This window comes from Pseudorca crassidens, chromosome 10 (assembly GCF_039906515.1).
Source record: "Pseudorca crassidens isolate mPseCra1 chromosome 10, mPseCra1.hap1, whole genome shotgun sequence".
In the NCBI taxonomy this organism is placed as follows: domain Eukaryota; kingdom Metazoa; phylum Chordata; class Mammalia; order Artiodactyla; family Delphinidae; genus Pseudorca; species Pseudorca crassidens.
This window is the reverse complement of record NC_090305.1, coordinates 41,473,721-41,499,248: the sequence shown is the minus strand read 5'-3', so window position 1 is coordinate 41,499,248 and position 25,528 is coordinate 41,473,721. Positions and strand designations below refer to the sequence as shown.

General features: G+C 43.9%; 1 protein-coding gene across 2 annotated transcripts in view; it reads left to right on the top strand.

Moving 5' to 3' along the window:
* Positions 1-25,528, top strand: part of GCLC (glutamate-cysteine ligase catalytic subunit) — a 38,216-nt gene that overhangs the window by 4,410 nt on the left and 8,278 nt on the right. Inside the window, exons 2-10 of one of the 2 annotated variants that reach the window (XM_067753431.1) lie at positions 13,271-13,383; positions 14,216-14,398; positions 16,607-16,720; positions 18,285-18,343; positions 18,467-18,600; positions 23,001-23,075; positions 23,548-23,664; positions 24,763-24,901; positions 25,323-25,435. In XM_067753431.1, the coding sequence (XP_067609532.1) occupies positions 13,271-13,383; positions 14,216-14,398; positions 16,607-16,720; positions 18,285-18,343; positions 18,467-18,600; positions 23,001-23,075; positions 23,548-23,664; positions 24,763-24,901; positions 25,323-25,435 (1,047 nt within the window). The remainder of the gene's footprint in view (positions 1-13,270; positions 13,384-14,215; positions 14,399-16,606; positions 16,721-18,284; positions 18,344-18,466; positions 18,601-23,000; positions 23,076-23,547; positions 23,665-24,762; positions 24,902-25,322; positions 25,436-25,528) is intronic. The other variant, XM_067753432.1, reaches the window with a different exon arrangement.

The window sequence follows — 25,528 nt, the reverse complement described above, 5'->3', positions numbered from 1 at the left end:
ATAGTTAGAACTTCAAATTACCTATGTAGGTTAAGAATGCTTACATGACTAATTAGAAAATGCATAGCTTGTTAATCAGTAAGCTTATGATCCTATAGCAAAAATAACATCCTGAGCTATAAATCTAGAATGGACAAAAGCATAGTCATTTGAGTCTAATTGAAGGTTCTGTGTAGCTTTGGACGAAGTGCTTATCTCAGTTTTGTCATCTGTAAAATGGGGAGAGTAATACCTTCCTTATAGAGTTAGTAAGATTAAATGAGATAATGTTGTTGGAATGGTTTACAAGTAAGTGCCTAGTCTTTTAAGTAAGACTCATAAATGTTCACTTGGGAATGTTTAAATACCCAGGATATCTCATTTAAAATATATCATTTAAATAGCCATGGTTATTGGGGAATGAGGCATTCCATGTTTGCCGGTTTTTAACTGAAATTTGCCCATTCAGATATAATTGTATTCCATTAGCTTAGTAATTGTTTATGGTATTTCTAAACTGCATTTCAGAATCTAAATTGTGTTTTTAAAATGCATTATTTGACAATGACTTCTTAGAATAAGGTACTGAGCAAAAATTACTCTGAGAATTCATGTCCCAATTCAGTTTGGGATTTTTTCCCCCTGTTCATTTCGTGTTATATAGTTTTATGTGGGCTTTCTTTTTAAACCAATTTCATTGAATTATAATTTACATACAATAATATGCACCCACTTTAAACATAGAGCTCAATGACTTCTAACAAGTGTATACAACCAGATATCTGCAACCACAGTCAAAACAAAGAAATAGGAAACATTTGTGTACATATAACACTTCCATCACCTCCAGATGTTCCCTTGTGCCCTTTGCAGACGTGTGAGACACACAGCACCCCAGGTGATTGTGATGCGTCAGGCACCATCTTTGGGAAGCTGCCCTAGAGAATTAGGGTCGTTATTTATATGAAGAGAAGGGAAGAGAAGGGAAGGATTCCAGGCAAGTGAACAGTGTAATAAAGGCAGAAAGGTGAGAAATAGCATTGGTGTGTGAGCGTTCTGTGTCTGGTGGTGTTGTCAGTGCGGTGAACAGGTAGGATTAGTTTGTAGAGGTCTTTGGATACGTAGAGGTTTTGATGTACTTTAAATATGACGAAAACACAATGGGAGGAAAATGTTTATTCCTTCTGCACACGTGGCTCCCCTAAGAACATGTTTCTGGACTCCTGAACAAGTTACTGTGACCCCACCACATCACTGTTGAATTCTTCTTTGTGAAGAGGAATGTCCAGGATATCACTTCTAAAGGTACCACTTCTAGGAATGTCTAGCAGTGGTGTCAGCAAATGTACTAAATAGAACTCTGTAGCTTCATTTTGAAGGAGAAACCTAGGTAATGTTCAGTGTAAGGCCCCATATCTTGAGAAAAGATGTCAGAATATTATCTGAGCCTCTAACATAGAATTTGTGTTTCTGTCTAGGAAATCTTTCATTATCTAAGGTTTTCTCCTGTATTTTCCTCTAGAAGTTTTATGGTCTTAGGTTTACATTTAGGTCTATGATCCTTTTGGAGTTCACTTTTGTATATGATGCAGGGTATGGATTTTTGGGTTTGGTTGCTTTTGCACAGTGCCCCAGCACCACTTGTTGAAAAGACTATCTTTTCTCCACGGCCGAAGGCCCTTGCACATTTGTCTAATATCAGTTGTCTCTGTGTGGTTTCATTTCTGGACTCTTTGTACTGTTCCATTGCTCTATTTGTCCTTATGCCAATACCACACTTTTTATTGCTATAATTTATAATAAACTGTGAGATCAGGTAGTCTTACCTCTCCAACTTTGCTCTTTTTCAACTCATTTTGACTCTTTTAGGTCCTTTGAATTTACACATGAATTTTAGAACATCTTGGCAGTTTCTACCCAAAACAAACCCTAGCGGGATGTTGACCGTGGTTGCGTTGAATCTGTAGATTGTTTGGGGAGAATTGACATCTTAACGATGCTTCCAGCCCATGAACAAGTATATCTCTCCACTTGTTTAATTTCTCTCATCAGTGTTTTGTAGTTTTCAGTGGACAAGTCTTTCATGTCTTTTGTCAGATGTATCACTGAGTGTTTCATATTTTTTTATTGTATATGGTATTATTCTTTAAGTTATAATTTCTGATTGTTGTTGCTAATATATTAAAATAAAATTGATTTTGTGTATTTATCTTGTATCCTGCAACCTTACTATACTGCTTTTGAACATAGGGAATACAGTTCTAGTAACTGTTTTAATGTCTTTGCTAATTCTATCATCTCTGTCATTTAAAGTCAGGTTCACTTGACTTTTTCTCTACATTTTGAGTAGGTTTCTCTGCTTCTTTGCATGCCTGGTAGTCTTTGATTGGATGCCAGACATTGTGAATTTTACCTCGTTGGGTGCTTGATATTTGCGTTTTCCTAAACGTATTCTTAAGCTTTGTTCTGGAATATAGTTATTTGGAGATGGTTTGATCCTTTCAGGTCTTGCTTTTACAATTTATTCAGCAGGTCCGGAAGAGTGTCACTTTAGGGCTAATTATTCTCTTCTGCCAAGGCAAGGCCTTCAGGGCTACCTTCCTCAATGCCCTGAACTAGGAGTTATTCCATTCTGGGGGGGGGAAGGCACCCTGTCCCAGCTTTGGGTCCTCACCTCTCACGTGTGGGTCGATTTACTACCAAGTCCTTAAGGGGGGACCCTCTGCACATCTCTGGAATTGTCTGTGCAGCTCTCTTCTCTTTGGTACTTGGTCCTGTGACCTCAAAATTACTTGGTTTCCTCAGATACTCAGCTCTATCTCTTCAATTCAGGGAGTCCTTCCCCCCACCAAACCCCCACTCCCACCGTGGGCTCTGCTTCACCTCCCTGCCCATGATCTAGTGCCTCTCGCCAGGCAGGAAGCTGGGGCATTTGCAGGGCTCACTCACTTTAAAATTGTCCCTCCTGTCACGGGGATCTCTGCCCTTTGTTATCTGATGTCCAGTGTCTTGAAAATTCTTTTATATATTTTCTCTCTTTCTCTTTTTTTTTTTTTCAGGGTGGGGGGTGTGAAATTGATCGCTATTACTCCATCTTGAACAGAAGTGGAAGTCTTTCTACCTTTTCTCTGAGCTCTGCTCTCCTTTGTAAGCTTTGTCCAAAGGCTAGCTACCCTCATGGTTGTATCTCCAGCAACCTAGATATAGCCAAGTTTTTTAAGTCAGGATTTTCTTTGCCTTTATGCTGTAATGTTCATCGCTTAGTACCACTGTTATCATCCTATGACTGGGTATTTGGTGAAAACACAATTATTTTGAAGTTTGCATACATGTTTAAGAATGGGTTAACTTGAAGATGGGAGTGCAGCCGCAAGTCTTCCTCCAAACAGTCGTGTGATCTTAGATACAGAACTTAAATTCTTTGGACCACAATTTCCTCATTTGCAAGAATAATCAAAAAATTCTATCATTTGGTTTTGAATTGCATGCTTTTATATGTATATATAATTTCTAATTGTATCTTTTAACAATTTGACTGTTTCAGAATGCTTTAAATGCCACGCAACTTACAAAAATCAGGAAATGTGTACAAGAGACAGTAGAATCCGTTTCCTTATCCCGTCACCTTTTGGGTTTTAGGATTTTTCAAAGAGAACGTACTTTACTGGCTACTGAAAAAGTAATCTAATTACAAACCCATAGATATTAGGTTTCTAAAACCTTTTCCTGAACTTCCTAAGTAAACCTGTTTGAACCCCATAATGTTTCTATTAAAAAAAAAATAAAAACAAGATATCGCAGACTGTTTCCTTCAGAAAAACTGAGACTTAAGCTTCACTTACATGTGGCAAACACTAAAGGCTTTATTTCCATGATGGATGACTTTTAAGTATTTATTGAGTGACTCCTGTTTATCAAGGACTTCCTGTGGTAGGTCATGGGGTTGAAGAGAGAAACCAAGAAAAGGGAGAAGCTCCCTGCCCTTGAAGAACTCCAGTGGCATGGCAGGGTCAGGGGACAGGCTGGAGAGAGGAGGGGAGGAGTTTACTCTCTGCCTGGAGATCCTGGGAGTCTTAGAGATGGGGGCGGAGTGGGGGACCTTCTGGGAGGATCTCAAAGGGAGACAGAGAGCGCAAGGGAAGGGTGTGTGCAGACGTGCGACTGTGAAGTGCCTGAAGTTGAGGATCACTGCCGTGGTGTGGGACCAGAGCAGGGTAAGGGGAGTGGCTAGAGGCTGAGGCTGTCGAAGGTCCTTTGTTTTTTGGGGTTTTTTTTGTTTTTGTAATTAATTTTTTTATATTGGACTATAGTTGATTTACAATATTGTTAGTTTTAGATGTACGACAAATTGATTCAGTTATACATATATCTTTTTTTAGAATTTTTGAATTTTATTTATTTTTTTATACAGCAGGTTCTTATTAGTTATCCATTTTATACATATTAGTGTATATATGTCAAGGTCTTTTGTAATGGACCATGCCAGGAGACGTGGTATTGTCAGTCCAGGAATCGTACCGGGAGACTGATCCTGGGTCTCTTTGGCGGTGGTGGGGAAAACGGGCTGGGAGGGTAACTAGAGGCTGGCAGCTCCCACTGCAGAGGTTACCTCGATACTGAGGGAGGGGAGAGAGTGTAGCCTGTGGGGATAGTTCCTGGGGAACTGCTTGGATCTTCTGGTTTGGGACCTCCTAGGTGAAGGAGCCCAGTGCTCATACAGTGGAGATGCGGGGTAGACAGTGCAGAGGGAGCTGGAGCAACATCTGAGCTGGCTGTGTGTGTGGCAGGGCAGCCACGGGCCTGAAGATGGGGTTAAAACCAAGGAGGAGAGCGAGATGACTAACCCAGAGAGGAAGCATGGCCATCCCCTCCGAACCCTGGTGATACACACAGAAGGACCTGGACGTGTGTGGGATCTGGAGAAGGACCAGTGGGGGCAGTAGGACTGCCCTGGGGGCAGGAAGGATGTCAGGCTTTCGAGAGGAGTGCAAGGATGGGAACGGAAGTGAAGCCAGAGTTGGCCGGTTAGGGGACTGGAGGCTTTGGCAGCGACCTATCTCGAACATACTAGAACTTGGGAAAAGAGCAAAAATTGGTTTCCAGCCAAAATAAATGGCTCAAAGCCCATGCATGTTTTCACAGCTTGTAGGGTCCTTGAAATCTTGGTTATGATTTTCAGAAAGAAACAGAATTGAATTGGGAAAGCATATGGGAAAGCATTTTGGTTACTTAGTAGCCACGGGGATTGTATATTGAAACTGATCATAAAGGACTGAGTAATTTAGAATGATGACCCTGCATCTCCTCCACTTAAGGGCTGGGTTTCTCAGACATTGTTTCAGATGTTTCAGGAGTTAAGGAAACATAAATAAGCATCAGACTTCTAGCCAAAAGAGCACATCTTTTATAGGTGTCCAGAAAACTTGGTTATCTAGGTTGGTATATTTTTGCAGCATTCATATGGCCACGGCTCTACTCTGTTGGACACTGTTTGGAGAGCTTGCTGTGTTCTTAGATGTTTGTGTCTGTTATGGTCAGGATTTAGTAATTAAACTTATTTCCACAACAAGATTACAAAAGAACCCCCAAACCAGATGTTCCTAATTACATAAATGTTCACACAAACCCACTGTCTTGTCTCCCATCCCCCAGGCCCTTTTTTCAGTCCTTTGGATTTAGTTAACACCTTCCTTTTTTTGTACTGGATGATGATTTAGCAGAGTTAAAACAAACCCTGAAGGCAAGAGCCTCCATGAAAGTTTACATTTTTTAATTTAAAAAGTTTTTTCGCTTGAAAGGATACGCTGAGCACTGTAAGCCTCAGAGGAGCGTTAAAGAGGTTATTTGGGAGCGCTTCCCTCATTTCCCGCTAAAGCGTTCACGTATTTACGCAAGTCGGGCACTTGGAAGGCATATCGTCCAACACACCATGCTGCAGCAGCCCTGCCTGTGGTCCTCCCTCCATGGCTGTGTGAGTGGTATCCAGGGCTCAGGAGCTGCCGGCCCCAAAACACAGACAGCGAGAACTAGGAAGCAGGCAAAAGCCCTCTCGGTACAGAGTGCATGCACTTTACTCCTGGAAGCCTGTCTCAAGCCCTCACCCGGAGATTGCTCACTTTGTCCACAATTCCTGCAAGCTGGTCATTTCCTTCCACGGTTCAGGATGAACTACAAAAAATCAGTCGAGGCAGCAATCAGAGACCAAGTCGGAGAGCAGCTTGGAAAAGCAGATCTCGACACGGCAGCCGGTGCCTCCCAGGGCCTTGCTCTGTTAAAGAAATGAAATTGCCCCGAGTCTGAAGCCTTAATAAAAAAAGTGGAAGTATGTTTAGTATCTTCTTATTGTAGCAGAAGAGGATGTAATCAATTTTAGAAAGATTTCCACTGATGTATGCCTACAATTAGGAGATCATGTGCTTAGAAGGGGTGAGCTTTAGGTAGCAAGACGATGCATTTGAAAAAAATTCCCTTCCTGGCAATGCAGTGTGCGTACTGTCTTATCTTTGAGAGGGAAAGAAAAATGGATGGTTTCATACCACAAGAACTTCTGGAAGAGTTTAATGACAGACATAGTAGTTTAGAGTTGGAAGGGACACTTTGTTAGATTAGGACATGTTCCAAATGTCCATAATTGTAATATTTGTGAGGAGAGAGGGGAAATTAAGACTGCTCTGGCCTGGGTAACCACTTCCACAACTCCACAAGGCACTAGTGTGGGTGGCACCCCTGGGCATGGGACAAGAGAGGTCCTAGTGTTGGGGGTTAGCCAAGGTTGCTCTGAAGAGGTAGCACGTGACTAGAGCCCATCAGGAGCCAGCTACTTGAGGGGCTGCGGTCAGAGCTTTCCAAGCAGAGAACAGCGGTGCTGTCCAGGCCCTGGAGTGGTTGACTGGTGGAGAAGCAGAAGGAAGGCCTGTGTGGGTGCAGCCTGGGGGGCGGGGCTGGAGTGGAGGGGCGGCACACGTGGTGAGGGTGCTAAGATGTGCTGAGTTTGAGCCATTTGAAAGTGTCCGGGAGGGGGGTGACTTGACCTGTGCCCACTGTCGCAGAGCTGGCGGTGTTCTGCATGAAGTCTTTCCTTTTACTGAGACCGCGAGTGCCTGAAACAAACACAGCGCGAAACAGTATTTGGGTGAAATAGTACTTCTTTTCCATGAATGACATATTCTGGTATTTATTACTCATTTCAACGTTTTTTGGTAATGTTGATTACAGGCCACCATGGACCCATAAGAACACTTAAAAGACACTGTTCTGCCTCAATACGTGTGTCCCTGCCCGAGAGCTAGAAAATCATCACTAACACGTGAGGATATGTGTACTCAACTACCACTTTAGGCACTTGACACATTACTTTGTGTGCTCCTCCCTGGTGGCCCCTTGAGGTAGGCGTTATCCTCATTTTATAAAAGAAAAAAACACAGATGTTACTAAGATTCAAACTAGGCTTCAACCCGAGGCGAGGCTGGAGGTGGAAGGGAAAGGCGTAGAGTGTGGGGTGGGGTAACAAGGCAGGTGGGCTGCTTTGATAAAGGTCTCGAGCAACAAGTGCAAGCGTCGGTGTTTTTGGTTACCAGATGATCAGTGGTTCCCTCCTAGTGAAATGCCAGCTACACTTTCAGATCTGAAAAGTCGAGGATGTGTGGTCAATTTCTCGGTCCGCAGGGCAAATGCTAACAGGTTTAGCAATGTGGCTGCGGCCTTTCCAGCTAATCTTCTGCTGGCAGCCTAGCCCTGTGAAAGGGCATGAGCCTCTGTGGGGATGAGGCTGACCTCACTTGATAGCTATGCTGCCAGGCGGACCTTGTCCCGGGCCGCACGTAGTGGGCCAGCATCAGAGCCCCAAGTCAGGAGCTCTGGTTTATCTCAAACAGAGATTGTAATCCTTTTCCAGGTATGGCAGGAAGGGGTTTGTCTTAGCACGTCTTGCATCCTGCAGACCCTGTCTTCAGCAGGTCAGAATTGCTCTCTTGGTGGGACCTGCCTCAGCATCCAGGCACCCTCAGATGCGGTTATGAAGGAGACCCTCACTGTGGTGGAATGGCATTGCACTTGGAGGTCTGGAATCGCTGTCGCCTGCCCCTGGGGGCCCAAGGGCCCCTCTGAGCACAGCAGTGACTTAGGAGTTGCACGTCCTGTTTCGGCACTGGATCTAGGTCTCTTTAGAAAGCATCACCCTCCCTTTGTTGGGTGGGTTAATCTATCACCAGTTCCTAAGAACTAAAGCCCTGAATTTCTTATCTCTTGATGGTGGTCCCTGAATTTGGGCCAACTTCATCTCTAAACACACTTACAGGGACCTAGCTTGCTTTGTCAGTCACCTGCTCCAGGAGTGCCTGGGGCCCTGAGCCAGCCCTGCTGAAGCCGAGTTCTCCTTTACCTCGTGGGAGTCCTTCAGGGGTCCTGACCTCTCACTCCCTCACCGCCCCCTCCCCACCTAAGCGCTGCAGAGCAGTTGGTCCAAGACACCTTCTCTTGTCAGCCGCGCGGTAACCAGGACCCTGTTCTCAGGAAAGAAGCAAAGAATTCACTTGTCCTCAGAACCCAGAAGCTATAGTACTAACCTGCAGGTGTTTTGAGGTAAATAAGAACTATTTATATTTACAGTATTATTTCTTTAGGAGGACGTGTCTTCTGGCTTAGGTTTCTAAGTTGCAGAGTGCCCGTGTTGGTGGCCACAGCAAACATCTCCTTTGGTAACTTCACGTGATGTGCTCTCTTTTGTGAGGTTAATTGTGGGAGCAGACTGGTTGGGTTCTACTTTGGTTCAGAAATAAGGTAGGAGTGACTTAGCCTGGTCTTTGTAACCATCAGAAAATGAAAACTGACACATGCCTGAAGTGTAGTGGCATGGTTAAAAAAAATCAGCCAGTGTCAATTCAGAGGCCCAGAAAGTAAATGTCTCACACCATTTGTAGGACATGAAAGAGCAGATTGGCATGTGGGGCTTTCCTTTGCACCAGCAGTAATGCATCAGTAAGTGTGTCCAGATATAATTCCAAGAGGTGATTTCTCTCGGGTTTAAGTCCAGTGCTGTCCAGTACAACTTCCTGCAGTAATTGAATTGTTTGCGATATCATTAGGGACTTGGGAACTGAAATTTTTATTTTACTTTAATTTTATTTTTTACAAGTTTATTTATTTTATTTTTGGCTGCATTGGGTCTTCGTTGCTGTTTTCTCTAGTTGCAGCGAGCCGGGGGCTACTCTTCATGGCGGTGCACAGGCTTCTCATTGGGTGGCTTCTCTTGTTGCGGAGTACGGGCTCTAGGTGCGCGGGTTCAGTAGATGTGGCACATGGGCTCAGTAATTGTGGCTCACGGGCTCTAGAGTGCAAGCTCAGTAGTTGTGGCACACGGGCTTAGTTGCTCCACGGCATGTGGGATCTTCCTGGACCAGGGCTCCAACCCGTGTCCCCTGCATTGGCAGGCAGTTTCTTAACCACTGCAACACCAGGGAAACCCTACTTTAATTTTAAATCTAAAAAGGTCACACGTGCCTAGTGTTTACCATAAAGGAGAGGGTGTTTGTTTTTCCTTTCCTTTATCGAAAGGTGTCATTGTCCCCTTTATGAGATTCATCACAATTTTCCCTGCTCTCTCCTGAATCTTAAAATTTTTCACTGAGGCTTCATATTACTAATCTTGGCATGTGAAGAATTTGTTTGGGGAATGATGCAAGGAAGTTACTTTACGTAATCGTATAGGAAATTCATCATTTTACGCAGTGTTAAAATTGAGATTAAAGAACCTCCTGCTCTGTTAGCTGAAGTCCTGGTCTAGGACACTGGAGGAAGACCAGGCCAGGGCAAGGCCACGTTTATTTTGTGTAAACTTCCCTGACGTGCACCCTGTGTTATTCTGTGGTATGAAATGGCATTTCATAGTGGGGGAAAAGTCAGAATATAGCAGATATTGTAAGAATTTGATGTAACTTTATTTTTGGCCGTGTGTTTCTTTTTTTTTTTTTTTTTTTGAAGTATAGTTGATTTACAATGTTGTGTTTCAGGTGTACAACAAAGTGATTCAGTTATACATACATATATATACACATACATATATATGTATACACATATATATATTCTTTTTCAGATTCTTTTCCCTTATGGGTTGTCACAAAATATTGAGTATAGTTCCCTGATGTAACTTTAGAGTAAACTACAAAAACGTTTCCTTTTGGGGAAAATAGAGCAGTTTAAAATAACATTTCAACAGTTATAGTCTAAAATGTCACCATATACAAAGGGTTCCTGGACCTGTGGTGGTCACCTCAAGTTCACCCACTGTTTCAGGCACAGCTGCTCTTCTGGTCTTGCCACGCAGGTCTTCCCTAAATCACTACAAGTGATTTTGAAACCAAGTAGCATCACCGTTGGTTCTAGGACCCCTTTGGGTGCTCCAGGCTTGAGTGTCTTGCTAGATACGGAAATGGGGGCCATCCAACTGGATGGTTGAAAGTGCTCAAAAATCCTGGTCATTAGTATTTGGCTGTGTGAGGAAACCATCTTCTGGGCAGAAGGCACAGTCACTAGCTTTAAAACAGTTTACAGTCTAGAGGCGGGACTACTGTGACATGGTCTCCAGGGGTGGGCCCAGTTTAGTTTATCTGCATCTCTGGGCAGCCAACCAGGTGATTACGCTGCAGTCAGGGTGGTGGTCAGGGGAAGCTCAGGGGTCAGGAGTGGGGGCTGTATTTATGATGACCCTCTCCTTTGCCTGGCCACCCCCCTCCCCCCAGGAAACCTTCTGATACCCCAGGCGGGACCAGACCCTCCTGTTACACGTGCCCCAGACCATTTAGCTCCCTTGAGTTACTGGCTGTCATTTCAGCCACCTGTGAGCTTGACAGCAGGAGCCACATCCACCTGGCTCTGTGCAGTGCTCCCAGCACCTGCCGACCACAGGACTTTGGGTGAAAGGACAAAGGGTGTGGAGGCAGCAGGACGCTGTGTTTCAGCACTGATGGGTCATCAGCTAGTTAGAGCCTTATCACAAGATGGCTGCAGGCTTGTTCAGGAGTCGGTGTAAGGAGAAAACCAGGTCTCTTAGATGCAATGGGTGGTTCCCGCCGAAGTCAAGACTGCTTACTGCTTGGGCCGGTGGAATGGAGGAGCTGGCCCTGAATCCTGAATTGTGAATTTCTTTAGGGTGGCTGCGGACCCCGCCCTGCAGCCCAGTCCTCCTGGGCTGAGTTACCCCGCACCTTCCCCCTCCTCGGCATGACCACCTGGTTGCAACCCCTTCTCCAGGGTGCAAGGAGGCCAGAGTCTTCATCCCAGTGCCTGGGAAGCAGTGTAGGACCTCACTGTCCCACAGGGACGCAGTGATGGGTTCCCTGTCTCCAGAGGTCAGACGCATGATAGGTTAAATACTTTAGAGAAGTGGCCCAGAGACCTTTGTATAATATTGTTTCAAAGGAATTTGAAAATTCCTTTTTTCTAATGTACACAGAAATTGACAGAGGAGCTTTCTCAGAGTACAATCTCCCTAAATAGGGAACTGCTTGTAGCTGCTTCTGAGTCTTATGGAACTAGATTGTTACCAAATTAAGTGCTGTTTTCACCTCAGCGCTGATGACTTGAACTCATCAGTAAGACAACTCTCTCGTCTGTTCAGGCTGCTGTAACAAATACCACAGACTGGGTGGCTTAAACAACAAACATTTACTTCTCACAGTTCTGGAGGTTGGAAGGTCCATGGTCAGAGGTGCTGGTAGATTTGGTTTCCAAGTGAGGTCCCTCTTCCTGGCTTACAAAGGGCTGCCTTCTCGCTGTGTTCTCACACAGTGGCGAGAAATCATCTTTCTCGTCTCTTCTTATAAGGGCACAAATCGCGTCACAAGGGCCCCACTCTCCTGATCTAATTACCTGCCCCCCCAAGGCCTCACTTCTAAATACCATCACATTGGGGGTTAAGGGCTTCAACATAAGAATGGTGTGGGGGGCGCTAACATTCAGTCCATAACAACAACTAATAAAAATTCATCAAAAGTTTATTTTCGTTGTCATCTAAACCTGCCAGGCTATTTCCCTATGGTTACTAACATTTTTTCCCCCTTTTATATTTCTTAGCTGAAGGGCAAACCAGTCTCTTGAATGGTACTATTTCTGTGATAGGGAGGACTGACTCAGATGCCTTCCACCTGGGACGGTGGGTCTGCAGACCAGAGCCCCCCTCAAAGGGGGGCTGCCCAGCCCCAGCTCCTCTGGACCCAGGCCTCCTGCTGGGCTTCTGTGCTTTGGTTTGTTTTTAAGGCTGGAATCTGGATTTACATGTGAAATGTCAGGTAGATAAGGTAGATAGTGGATGTATTGTTGCCTTTCTCTTTTATAATAAGCCAAACAACGTACTTTCTGGGGGCTGGTCTGCCACGTGCCACAAGTTTGCCATCCGTGTCTTGGGGTCTTGTGCGAAGGGTGCTCTCAAGGGTTTGCCTGACTGATCCAGCTCCAGTCTTTTCACCTACCTTTGGATGATGTGTGTCTATATTAACCGTGAATAGTGAGTCACAATCTTCATTATTAACAGCAACCATCATGACTTAACAGCGTGCGATTTCAGGGAAAACAAATGCAGGTTCTATTTGTACTCTGCCCAGAAAAGTCTTACTTTGGTATTTCACTCTTGATTTTTTATCAGAATTCCACCAGGTATTGTTATGAATGCACTAGTGCACCTTGCATTGTAAATTCTGTATGAGTTCAGAGTGGGGAAGTGGTCTTAAATTATTCCTGAAAAACCGAAACAAAATTGCCGAAACTCCTAAACTAATACCTCTACATTGGTGTATTTGATTTTGATTTAACTGTCCATTAGTGAGGCTCATAGTGGGATGATTAAATAACCTACCAGTGAGGAAGGATAATCTACCTTGATAAGAACGCTCGGATAACCCCTTTCATAAACTTACAGTAAGCCCACCGAGGAAATACGTTGTAAAATGCGACTACTACGTGCAACTGCGATTTACAGAATCCTGGCTTTGAAATACTTCTTTCTCGAAGTACAATTTGTCAGAATGGGCATCCTGACCTTTCTATAAGGTGTTAAGTAGAACGAGGGAAGACAGAATCACATAAGAGCCCTTGTCCTCCCACAAGGCCACTGTTGGCCATTCTCTCCAGGTTTTTGCATTATGCAAACCTCACTCAGTAAGCACCGTTGTGTAAGCAGATGTGACTCCTCAGGACACTGTCATCCTTTCCAACCTTCACGTTTCCCTACTTTTCCTAAAGGTCGCATCAAGCACGAGTCTGGAGGAATGTTCATCTTTCTCTCCTTTATTTTCAATAGGTGGAATACATGTTGGTATCTTTTGATCATGAAAATAGAAAAGCCCAACTGGTACTGTCTGGAGAGGAACTTCTTGAAACTCTGCAAGAAAAGGGGGAAAGGACAAACCCAAAGTAAGCTGATGTACTGAAGGCTTCTTTGAGAGTTTCTGAAACTGTTAGAACCACTGGAATATCATCTCTCCTCCCACATACAGGAGACAGGAGAGCACAGCAGTATAGGGCTCTGGCTCTGGTTCCCAGTTGCCTGGGTTCAAATCCTGCTTCCTCTGCTTAATAGCTGGGTACCCTTAGGTGGGGTACTTAACTTCTCTGTGCCTCAGTTTCCTCAACTGTAAATCAGGGATAATAATACCTACCTCTTAGGGTGTAGACATTCTAAATACGTTAGTAAGCACTTAGAAGAGTAAACTCAATATAAAGTTTGTTTACTATTTAAATATTTTTTAAAAAAATTGGCAGTTACCAAGATCACAGACCATGGTGTCAGAGAAAACTTGCAGATGGGTTTTGCTTGGCTGGCAGGATATTTTTTAAATATTTCTTTATTTCAGTAGACAGAGGTGAAGGGGGCATGTACCTCCAGTTCATTTTTCTACCCACTACATTTTGGGAGGCTGGGTTTGCATTTGGAATCCAGTCTTAAACTGAAGGAGGCCTTAAATCCCCACGTCCTTCCCCGCAGAGTGGACAGGCTTGCTTGCCTTGGACAGCGCATGCCCTGTGTGTGTCTCAGTTACTTATAAATATTTTAGACCCAGCACTTGTAACCCTTATGTAGTTGAAAAGCTGTGGAAGATTAACAGCCACTGGGAATTGTAAAGAGTTCTTGGCTTCTTGTATACCCAGTCGTTTCTAAATTTTTGGAAGCAACTTTTTCAAAACTAAAAATGGAGCAGACTGCAGCAGAAGAATAAGATGGACTGAAACCTTTTCTCCTCTGTAGCCACCCTACCCTTTGGAGACCAGAGTATGGGAGCTACATGATCGAGGGGACACCTGGCCAGCCGTACGGAGGGACCATGTCTGAGTTCAACACGGTCGAGGACAACATGAGGAAGCGCCGCAAGGAAGCGACATCTCTGCTGGGGGAAAACCAGGCCCTCTGCACAATCACTTCGTTTCCCAGGTTAGTCCCTGTGTCAACGTGCATGGCTGGCATTTCAGAGCATCCGGGTATCAAGAGAGCAGATCACAACCCAGCACTTGACCCCACAGCTCTCATGCTTTGCAGACAGTTCATCCTCATCACACTGTGTCTGGTAGAATCTGTAACATTAGAGCTGCAGGCAGAGTCATATGCCAGCCTCTGCCGGTGGTGGTGGTGGCCGGGGGGACTGTGGAAGGACCCGAGGGCCACAGACTCCGCAGGCCGAGGGGAAGGAGCAGTGCACAAGGAAGGATGTGCGTTACCCCCAGATCAGATCAGAGGGCCCCCCGACGGGGGGATGGCATCAGCGCTCCCAGGGTCTGTTGATACATATTAACAAAGAACAAGGGAGTCACTGGGTCATGTTTGGATTGTGCTGAAAAGATTTAGGATTTGTCATCAAATCTAGTTATGGCTAAAATTTCATAAGAGTAAATATAAGGTAAATATGAACAGTGAAATTCTGTCCTTAGCTTAGTATGAGGTACGTAAATATCACACAGTTATACATAGGACCTGTATGCATTCTTGCATACAAATCGTAAATCTGGTTATCTCTGCTAGATATCTGTCAGACTGTGGCAAAGTATGCTTACCTCCCCAAAGTTCAAAAGCACTTTGGGGATTGGTATCCGTGGCCTGGAACACTCTGAACTATTTTTATGCTTTCTTTTTCTTTCCTGATAAATGTCCACGATGAACATAGGCATTCACAGTCACACCACTGGTCTTAGGACACTTGAAGGGAATTTTGTTTTTTAAAATCTCCATGGTCACATATAAATAGTTGAAACCTTATTTAAGCAACTCATCAGACATTTAGAGAAGTATCTTTTTCCTTCTCTTAAGTTATTATGAAGGGAAGAGAGTTGAGCTAGGAATAAGTTTTATTCTAAAAATCTAATTTTTTTTAAAAAGCCTAACCATATCTTTTATGGTGAGAGGGTATTTTTGGATTTGTAAACAAAACAAAGATAATAATTATTTGTTTGTAGAAGCCTCACCTCACATCCACAGTTAAATGATAAGGGAAGTTTTATTTCGGGATCAAGAGGGAGAGCAAGACTCAGTTTCTTCAGTGTAAACAGGGTGATTCTCTTTCCGTAAACAGGTGCAACTGTAGTGTGGCCTAGCAACCCAAACAGTGGTCGTGTGACTGTTTACATTTAAATCAATCCGACTTGTATACAATGAGAAGTTCAGTTCCTCAGTCTCATTCGCCTCCTTCCACCTGCTCAGTACCCACCTGAGCAGTGCAGGTCGTGAGCATTTCCATCCCTGCAGAGGTTCCGTGGGACGGTGCTGGCCTGGAGGAAAAGTGGGGCTGGGGGTGCGGGTCTGAGTCCTGGCTGCCTGCTTCCTGCCAAGTACACACGTGCTTCTCCAGCCTGATTCCGGTCAGCAGAGAGACCCCCAGATCTCAGTTTGTCACTCTCTGCAAGGGCTTTTCCTAAGGCTGCAGGCTGTCAGTGAATAATGTACGGAGCTGCAGGAACTCTGAGGAGCCCCATCATAGCTGGGGCTGTTTTCCAGATAAGATCAGCAAGTTCAGTTTTTGTTCACAAGGCGAACATGGGCGGCCAGTTTTATAAAAGGTGAGGTTGAAAATAAGGCACCGGCTAGTCTTGGCCCCCAAGCCAGAAGTTTCCCACTGCCGATCTACACCCTGCTTTGTTTCTCTGTTGGAATTAAAGCTCTTCCTCAGGTCAAGTGAGATAATAGGGTTGGGTTTCAGCCTCCAGAGGGAGATCCTGGGGGTGGACAGGGGCACCGGCAGAGAACCTGCCTGATCTGGACGGAATCATGAGGTGCCTGGCAGAGGCAAGAAGCAGGAGGCCTGTCCCAAGTCAAACCAAGCTGATGGGGAGGTGGTGGTGTGCAGGGGTCAGAGCTGGTAAAGGAAGACGCCTCAGAAACCACGTGGGGGAAACAGCCAAGGCAGCCAGGACGTAAGTAAGCGCTCTGCAGACCCTGAGTGGACGGAGGCTTCTGATAAAATCGGCAAAAGGGCTGCAGTCACAAGAGAAGAGCTTGGTGAGCAAGACAGACTGCAAAGGCGTGGCTGCGAGGGGCACAGTGTTTGCAGAACACCTGTGTGCCGGACCCGTGAAAAAGGCAACGTTACACATGCATGTTTTTAATCCCTGAAGACAGATTCTATCTCTTTAGTTCTTCAATTTCTTGTAGATTAGGCTGCCCTGGGTTCACACTGCCCGAGTTCAAGCCCAACCCAGTGGAAGGAGGAGCTTCCAAGTCCCTCTTCTTTCCTGATGAAGCGATAAACAAGCATCCGCGCTTCAGGTAAGTGTGTGGATGACTCAGATCCCTGGATCCCTGCCTTGGGGGTGCAGTGTCCCTCCCGGAGTCATTACTGAGCGGTTCCTGAACTCCAGCTCCTGTGGTAATTAACCAGAGGAGCCCACAGACCCACAGCTATGCCTGTTCTCGGTCCCCCAAGGCTGCTCGGTTGGTGCTGCTTGTTTCCAGGCTGGATCTGCCTGTTTTCCAAGTGACCCTAACGTTGTTCACTTAGCCACAGATGCATTTCAATCCTAGTTCTGTTAACACCTGTTTGGAGAAGCTTTCTTGTCATCATTTTTACCTTTTCCTCCTCTGAAAATGACCGCCAGTATCTGTGGTCTTCTCATCCCACTCCATATACCTTGACAATAAGGTAAAATGTGTACAATACCTGTGTATATAGTAGGCACACTCTACCTTCTGTTCCACTAACTCCTAAGTCTGTTGGTCTGTAGTTTTAATTCTAGGGTTTCAAGTTGCTTCAGTCTGATCTCAGCTTTGGACCTTTGAGTCTCACCTGTCATCCTGAACCCGGGCTCCTGACCTAGAGTTAGGGACCTGTGACTTCTCAGTGTTCATTCCTGTAACAGGTCTGCACACCTGCTACGTGCAGAGTCCGTGGGGAAGATAAAGACATATAAACATAGTTTCCGACATCAAGTGTTTATAGTGTGCCAAGGGGAAGGTGGAGATATTCAGCTGCAAGAAAAGGTAGATTATGACAGGTGTCCAAAGATGATAACACCAGAGAGAGGAAGGTGCTTCTGACTGAGGGGGTCAAAAGCAGGCCTCCTGAGAGAGGTGGCATTTACACCGTCGACAGCAGCACTGCCCAGTAAAGCCATAGTGCAAGCCACACGTGTAATTTTAGTAGTAATTTTGTAGCCACCTTAAAAAAGTGAAAAAGGTGGACTTATAGTGTATTTTATTTAACTCTATAGATCCAACTTGTGACCAGTATTTTTTAATTATTAATAAGTTTTACTTTATTTCTGTACCAAGTCTTCAGAATGTGCTGTGTGTTCACCCTCAGAGCACATTTTAATTAGGACTGGCCGCACGTCCAGTGCTCACAGCCACAGCTTGCCTAGGGGCTTCTGGATCAGACATCGCAGGCTGGAGGATAGTATTAATGCTGCAGGATGGGTGGAGGGAGTGATGAGGTTCTGGGGTCCAGAGATGCCCGGGGAACATGAGTACCACAGTTTGGCTCAAGTCTTTGGACTTAGCATGGAAAATGTTAGAAACATACGGTGAGGCTAGACCACGGCAGACCTTGGACACTTGAGCTTGGTTTGGTGAGTCACACGGAGCCGGGGATCAGGGCTTGGGCAGGAGAGAGAATGACATTCTCAAACAAGAACCAGAGGACGTGGTATTAATGCAAAGCCTTCTTTCAGGAAATCCCCTCAGTCTCTCGGTCCACATGAATTTTCGGTAGGGATGTCTTAGAGGATTAGTTTGAGGGGGGATTTCATTCCATGTACTTGCATATTGTCAAATTCTTCTTTTGCATGATGGTTCTTAGGTGACCAACTTAGGACATTTGTTGTCTGTTTTTTAGTACCCTCACCAGGAACATCCGGCACAGAAGAGGAGAAAAGGTTGTCATCAACGTCCCAAGTGAGTCTACAGAGGTGGCGGGTGGGAGGGGACCCCCCCCATTGTTGTTAATCCTTGACTCTCACCCATTTCCTGCTCTTTTCTTTCTTTCTTTTTTTTTTCTTTTTTCAATTAATACTGCAGTATTTAAGGACAAGAATACACCATCTCCATTTATAGAAACATTTCCTGAGGATGATGAGGCAACAAAGGCTTCTAAGCCCGACCACATTTACATGGATGCTATGGGCTTTGGGATGGGCAATTGCTGTCTGCAGGTATCATTTCAAATATCCAGAGAGGCAAGCTGTCCTCATCCGTTTCTATTTATTAACTTCTTTTCTTTATATGTGCATGTTTCCTTTTTAAAAATCACATTTTAATCAGGTTGAAATAGTAGCTAGTACTTCTTTCTGAAAACCAATGAAGTTATCTTAGTAAATTCACTGGAAGTTGTCTCTGGACGGAATCTACAGTTCACTACGAAGACATAGTTGTTAATGAACTTAAAAGGTGAAATATTCCGCAGTCACTGTCTCTGTTCTCTCTGTGCCTCATTTTTGCTGCCATCTAGTGACTAGCTTTGAGATTGTAAACATTGCTCAAATCTTATCATTTCTGAAAATGAATTCTGGATGCACTCCAGTGAGCTTGTGATCCAAGGGAAGGATTATTTGGACTTTAAATTTTTATTTTCCTGCAAGGCCATCTAGTGTTATAAAAAGAATAAATATTTAGCAGCCCATGTTTGCCTTACCCCTGGCTAAGTTTCACAGGAGGTATTGTAGAATAGCCTTTCTCTCAATGACTTGGTTAAAACTTCCCCTGGATCTAATCAGATTACTGGCACCTGTGGCAGGGATGGTGTCCCACCACACAGGGGACCTGGAGCGGGGAGCAGGAACCCATCGGGCTGCCCACAAGCCTGTGTCTGGGCTTTAGCTGTGATTTCTCAGGTATTTGGGTAACTCTCCTTCTTCTGGTCTCGGTTTTCTCAACAGCTGAAAGAAGGATTTATATTAAGGCTGCTTCTAGGTCTGTCTCTGAGCTAATATTCTTTAATTGTTTTTATTAACAACAGTATTGGTTTTAACCTTTAATTTGTTTAAAATCATGTTAGAACAGAAGTAAAAGTGGCACAAAATTAGAAGTTTCAAACTGAAACTTTCAAAAGAAAAAAAGAGGGCCTCTTGTTATTATCCAAGGAGATTTTATCCAGTTCTGATTATTTGCTGATTGGAGCAGTGTGAAGTCTGACCCCACATGAGCAGCCCCCAGCCCACCCCCAGCCCTCAGTCTGCCTGCCCTCCACACGGCTGGGGACCCAGCATCCCATCATTTCAGGCAGCTGCACACAGACACACACCTTCTTGCACATGTATCTTGGATGTGTTTATTTTACAACTACGTATAATCAAAATTGAATGCCAGAGTCAGATTTTTACATGCTAAGTGTGTTCAAATAACCATGGCCAAGGATACCATTTCCCCTGCTTTCCCTGACTTATATAGGTGGCATGAAGCGTGTCTTCCAAACAAACCTAGGCTATGAGTTTCCTTCCAGATGGACACACTTCATAAAAAAGAGACCTGTTGACTTTTAACTGCCTTATCTGCTTCCCTATCTTAATTCCAAATATTGCTAAAGAGAACCATTAAGCTCTAGAACTTAGAGTGCACAGCTTTAAAATCTATCAGTGCTCTTGAAGGACCGATTGCCTCTTTTTCTTGGTTTAATATTAAACCAGGGTGTTTTGCCATGGACAGCACAGTTGCCCCATTCCAAAGGGATAGTCTTTCCCTTGAAACACTGTGTTTACACAAATAAATATGTCCTAATGGTAGGTAGTTTACATTTTTATTGCTTGTAGATACAGTTTTCCATCCAATTTAAGCTTTGTCATGGGTTTAAGGTTGTTTTCTTTTTCTCAGTGGTGTGTCCAGCCACCCCACTTTCAATACTCCACTTAAAAGTCTTTAGCACAGATAATGTAAGTATATGGTAAATGAGACAAATTCCATCAATCACCACAGAAATCTCTGCTTTATCTCTTAAGTGGAACACTAGAAACTACTTATTACAATAAGGCAAAAAAAAATGGTTTCAAAGTTTTTGTTTGTTTGTTTTTTAAGGTTACTGAGCATCTTACTGTACAGAACAAAAAGTACTTCAACTATATTCAAATTCTTGACTCTTGGTGGGGGACTTTGCAGGAATCATTTAATAAGTTCATGCATATTGTGATAGGCTTCCCCCCGCCCCCCAAGAAAATCCTATGGCTTCGACACTGGGTTCTGGACAAATTTTAGATATTTAGGTTTCTAACATCAATTTTTCATACTTTCTCTTTTTTTTTCCCTCATCAGTTTCCTGGTGACATTGCTTCTTTTCTTTATATGATACTTTAAAAGGATACCAGAATCCAAAACCCTTCATATATTCATATCTTTTTAGGTGTTAAGAACTCTTTTTTTTCTTCCCCCATTAAAGCCTTTACCACAGTGATGTCTCAATGGCTCAATCAGCCCTGGGGTAAAGAAGCTAGTTACTAAATATACTTAGAATAACTAAGTCGTATCACTGTTCTAACTCGGCTATTGAATTCCAATTGCCAGTTTTCTTAAGCATATTTTTCTAGGGTTGACTTTTTCAGAATTTGCCTGTGAATTGTCTAGTATATACTAGGCCATCTAAGAGAAGCCAATCAAAAACCTGAAAAGAAAAAATGCTTGTCATAGGATCTTCTTAAAAACAAAAATAACAGACTCTAAAATAGCTAAGAGTAACTCAAAAAAGGACCTAAATAAACTAAGAGATGTACGTTCAAAAGCATTCAGCAGTCAAAACACTTGGGGGAACATTTAGGTATCCCTGATCTCAATCCATATAAGTTTGGGCTATAGGGTCAGCTTTTCAAGTATCCCACCATTTTATAAAAATAAAACTTATCTTTGCTCCTGTGTTCTCCTTTTTAGCACCCTCTTTCCTTCAAGATACTCTATTCACTTAATAAATATTAAGGACTAAGTGGGTGTCAGACCCTGTCCTACACACTGAGGATAGAGAACCGCAAGGCAGACCCCTGCCCTCCTAGGGCTTACACTTTTAGGGGTGGGGTCACAGCAGATAAGCCTGTAAATACTCTGCTCGCCATCTCCCCCACTTCTCATTTAACTCTTACCCACAGACAAGCTGATTTCTGCATTCCCACCTCTTGGCAGAAACTGCCCTGGTTTGGGTTATTAGTGACCTGTCAGTTCTTCTCAATTTCTGTTTTCACCTTTGACATTCTTGCTCCTTTACACCTGTGACACAGCTCTTCTCCGTGTGTTGAATTAATTTGTAATGGCTGGGTACCTATCATTATGTTTTAATTAAAATATAGCACTGACTTAATAATTCACATAGAAATGGTAGGAAAGTCAGGACACAGTAAATGGTCTGAATCATCGTTTTCTGTAGTAGTCAGTCACCACACTGACGTGAAATGCCATGAATTCAGCGGTTAGACCCTTGAGTCTCCAACAGAAGTCCTCTGCCATTTAAACAAAAACCAAAACAAAACAAAAAAAAGCAAAGTTGAGACCTGGCTAAAACTACTGGAACTAACAGGTTGCGATTAGAATAGTAAACATTCACTCAGCTGCTAGTTCAACTATTAAGCACTTACATTATTTACTGCACCAACACAAAATCCAAACTGTCATTATTAAATAACAACAGAACATGAGAACTGTTCCCAGTTTGCAGTTATTACAAATGTGCCAACACAACCACAATTTGCGGTCCCTGCCCCTTCCGCTGCCCCAGCCCTGCAGAGGGCAGCACTTTTTTTTTTTTTTTTTGGTTTCTTTTGGGTAATTGCTTTAAGAGGATTTGCACTAATCAATTACGTGATCTCCTTCTCTGCCTAACTCTTAAGTCCTACTTACCCGTCTTGTGCGGGCTTCCTGGGCAATCTGCCCTTCTTAGTACATCATCTGGGCCTACTCCCCAAATACTTCTCCAGCTCGGATTTTTCTTCCTGGCCCCAGCCCTGGAGACCAAGCCGCTTACAGGGCTGTTCCGCTCTTCCTTGGCCTCATAAGCCCATTGTGTCTTGGCGCCGCTGCTTCCCATCTGTCCGAGGAGCACCCAGGCCAAAACCCAGGTCACTCCTCACTCCGCTGTGCCCACTGGTCACCAGGCCTGCTTTGGCCCTGCTGTGCCTCTTCCCACCAGACTTCCTCAGTTTTTTCCTGGACAGTTGCGGTGTTTTAACTGCCCTCTCTTCCTTCCTCCAGTCCTGCCCCCTTCCGAGCTATCCCCCACTGTGCCACCAGTGAACTCTGAAACCCATCCTTCGCATCTCCAGATCCCCCTTTTGTACCAAAATGTATACAAGCCCACAGATGTGGATGGGCAGCTGTAGAAGGAAATAAGTCAGTGGAAGAGGAAACGCCTGGCTGAACTTCATTGTTAATCTAGTTCTTATTTATAGTAGATGTGAACATGATTAAAGCCATTTTCTAGCAAAATTCATCCGAGACAGCTCTTAAAACTCCTGTGTTCAATGTTGTCATCAACGGAATGACCATCACATGCCATGACCAGCCACCTTCCTTCTCAGACTTGGCTCCTTGTGGAGGATGGTACTGATTTTGTGTTGTTGTTTAATAACTTGGGATTCTTAAACAGGTAACGTTCCAAGCCTGCAGCATATCTGAGGCCAGATACCTTTATGATCAGTTGGCCACTATCTGCCCAATTGTCGTAAGTAGAAATCACACCTAATTTTAACTACTTCTTTGTATAAAATAAAGACTGCACGTGCAAAATTTGCTGACCATGTACTATTTAAGTCCAGTTAAGACTTCATTTAGAACTGAACTAACATGAATAATATGCAGACTTAGAGCTAATGGATAAGAGTCTAAGCTGTAGAGTTTACCGTTGCCAGTAAGGCATTTTTGTGTTGAAGTGTCAAGCTTGAGCGTAGCCGTTTTCCCCCTCCCATCCCGCCTGTCCTCACAGTATAGAGAAGATGATTTAAAAGAATCAGAGGCAAGGATTGGAGTCACTTCTGGTGTATTTCACCATGAGAAGGCAGGTGCAGTAGATGTAGTAGAAATCTGTAGGGGTTGCATAAACTGATTCTTCCAGACCAGAGGTAACTGCATGAAGCTTTTTTCAGCATGTAAATGACACTTTGAACTTGCAGGTGCTGACTTCTGTTTGTTTTTAGATGGCTTTGAGCGCTGCGTCTCCTTTTTACCGAGGCTATGTGTCAGACATTGATTGTCGCTGGGGCGTGATTTCTGCATCTGTAGATGATAGAACTCGGGAGGAGAGAGGACTGGAGGTGGGAGTGATTTTCCTTAATAGTCTTTTAAGTCCAGCAGGTAAAATGGGGATATTGTCACTGCTTACAGTTTTGAAGTCGCCCTTAAATTTTTATCCTGAGTGGGTTAGTCACACATGGGAAGAAGCTGACAGGTTATCAACCTGTCTTTGGCTCCACAATGTGTGTTTGGGGTGAGAATGTAGGAAATGTGATTTGCTTGGCGGGGGGGGGGGGGGGGGGGGGGGCGTTCAAGTTAATTTTCATCATTTGTTGGAACCAGTACTTGTTTTTACCTTCTAAAATTAGTAGTACAAGTTTTCTATATTTTGGGAGTCAGTGCTGATGGCTGTTTTTACCAGAAAGCTTTTTGGTGCTACGTGAGTGCTTTGTCTGTGGTGCTCTCTGTTGTGGAAAGTGTCATCTGTTGTAAGGTTCTTTGGCCTGTTACAGAGGGTTAGGTTTGCCTAATGAGGTAGGTTTGTGCCTCTTGTTTGCATGTTGAACTGCATCTCTCCAACCAAGACTGTGCGTCAGAACCACCTATAGAGATCTTTAAAAATAAGTACCCAGGCCCACCCTAGCCCAGTGAGTAAGTATGTCCAGAACTGGGACCTAGACATACATGTTACTAAAGGAGCCCTCACAGGTGATTCTGATGTTCTCGACTGGGCTGCCCTATTGATGCTCTGCTCTTTGTGTAATTGTTCATAAATTGTTGAACATGCCTTCTAAGTAGAAATAAACCTTAAAGCAGAAATCATTTTAATAGCTTTGTTTTACATTATAGTTTTATAGTTTTGCTTTCAACATTGGCATTTTCCTATCTTAATGAGAATGAAGGTGATCCACTTTAAAAAAAGAAAAAGAAATATATATATATATATTTAAGTCATGTCAGAAAACAGACTACTTAAATTGTCTCCAGATTTTTTTTTAATATAATTTTTCTAATACTTTTCAGGATTAACTAGCTTTTTTTCGGGATCTCGTGTTCAGGTTGGACAGTTTTATGTAATTACATATATAGTATATAGGCTTTTAATATAATTATTTGGGGCGTTAGTTTGTTTCCACATCATTTTATATGGCATTCATTTGTATTTTTTTCAATTTTAGCCGCTGAAGAACAACCACTATAGGATCAGTAAGTCCCGATATGATTCAATAGACAGTTACTTATCTGAGTGCGGTGAGAAATATAATGACATCGACCTGACGAAACACAAAGAAATCTATGAACAGCTGTTGCAGGAAGGTGAGCCTCTGTTCCTTTTGTCTAGATTTGATTGTAAGCCTTTAGTTCTTCAAAGCCCTTTTAAATTCCTTTGCTGACTCCTGGCCTGGCTTCTATTTTTAGTGTGAAGTCTCTTAACTTTTCTCATGAGGCTGCTTGTTCTTAAAGTTTCAAGTTCCAGATACTTGTGAGATCTTAACTTTTAGCAAAAGGAGCTGACTTTGGAGGTCTGTCCCTTGGTCCACAGCTCTGCCCCCACGGGCGTTGTGTAAGGAGCGAACACACTCCATAGGATAAAATCCTGGGAGACACGAGAATCCTGCACAGCCCAGCCATTTCCTAAGCTTCTAGATGCCCTTTCTTCAGACTTCCCGAGCTGTCCTGCCGTCTTTCTGGGCATGGAGAACAGCTCCGATGTGAGTGGTGTGACCTCTCTCTGCAGGCATCGATCATCTCCTGGCCCAGCACGTGGCTCATCTCTTCATTAGAGACCCGCTGACTCTGTTCGAAGAGAAAATCCACCTGGACGATGCCAACGAGTCCGACCATTTTGAGGTATCTGCTCCGCTTTGAAGGTGTAGCACTTCACTCTCCAGGGTGGAGGCCGTTGTCTGGAGGGGCAAGGAGTTGATGACAGTAGAAGCCTTC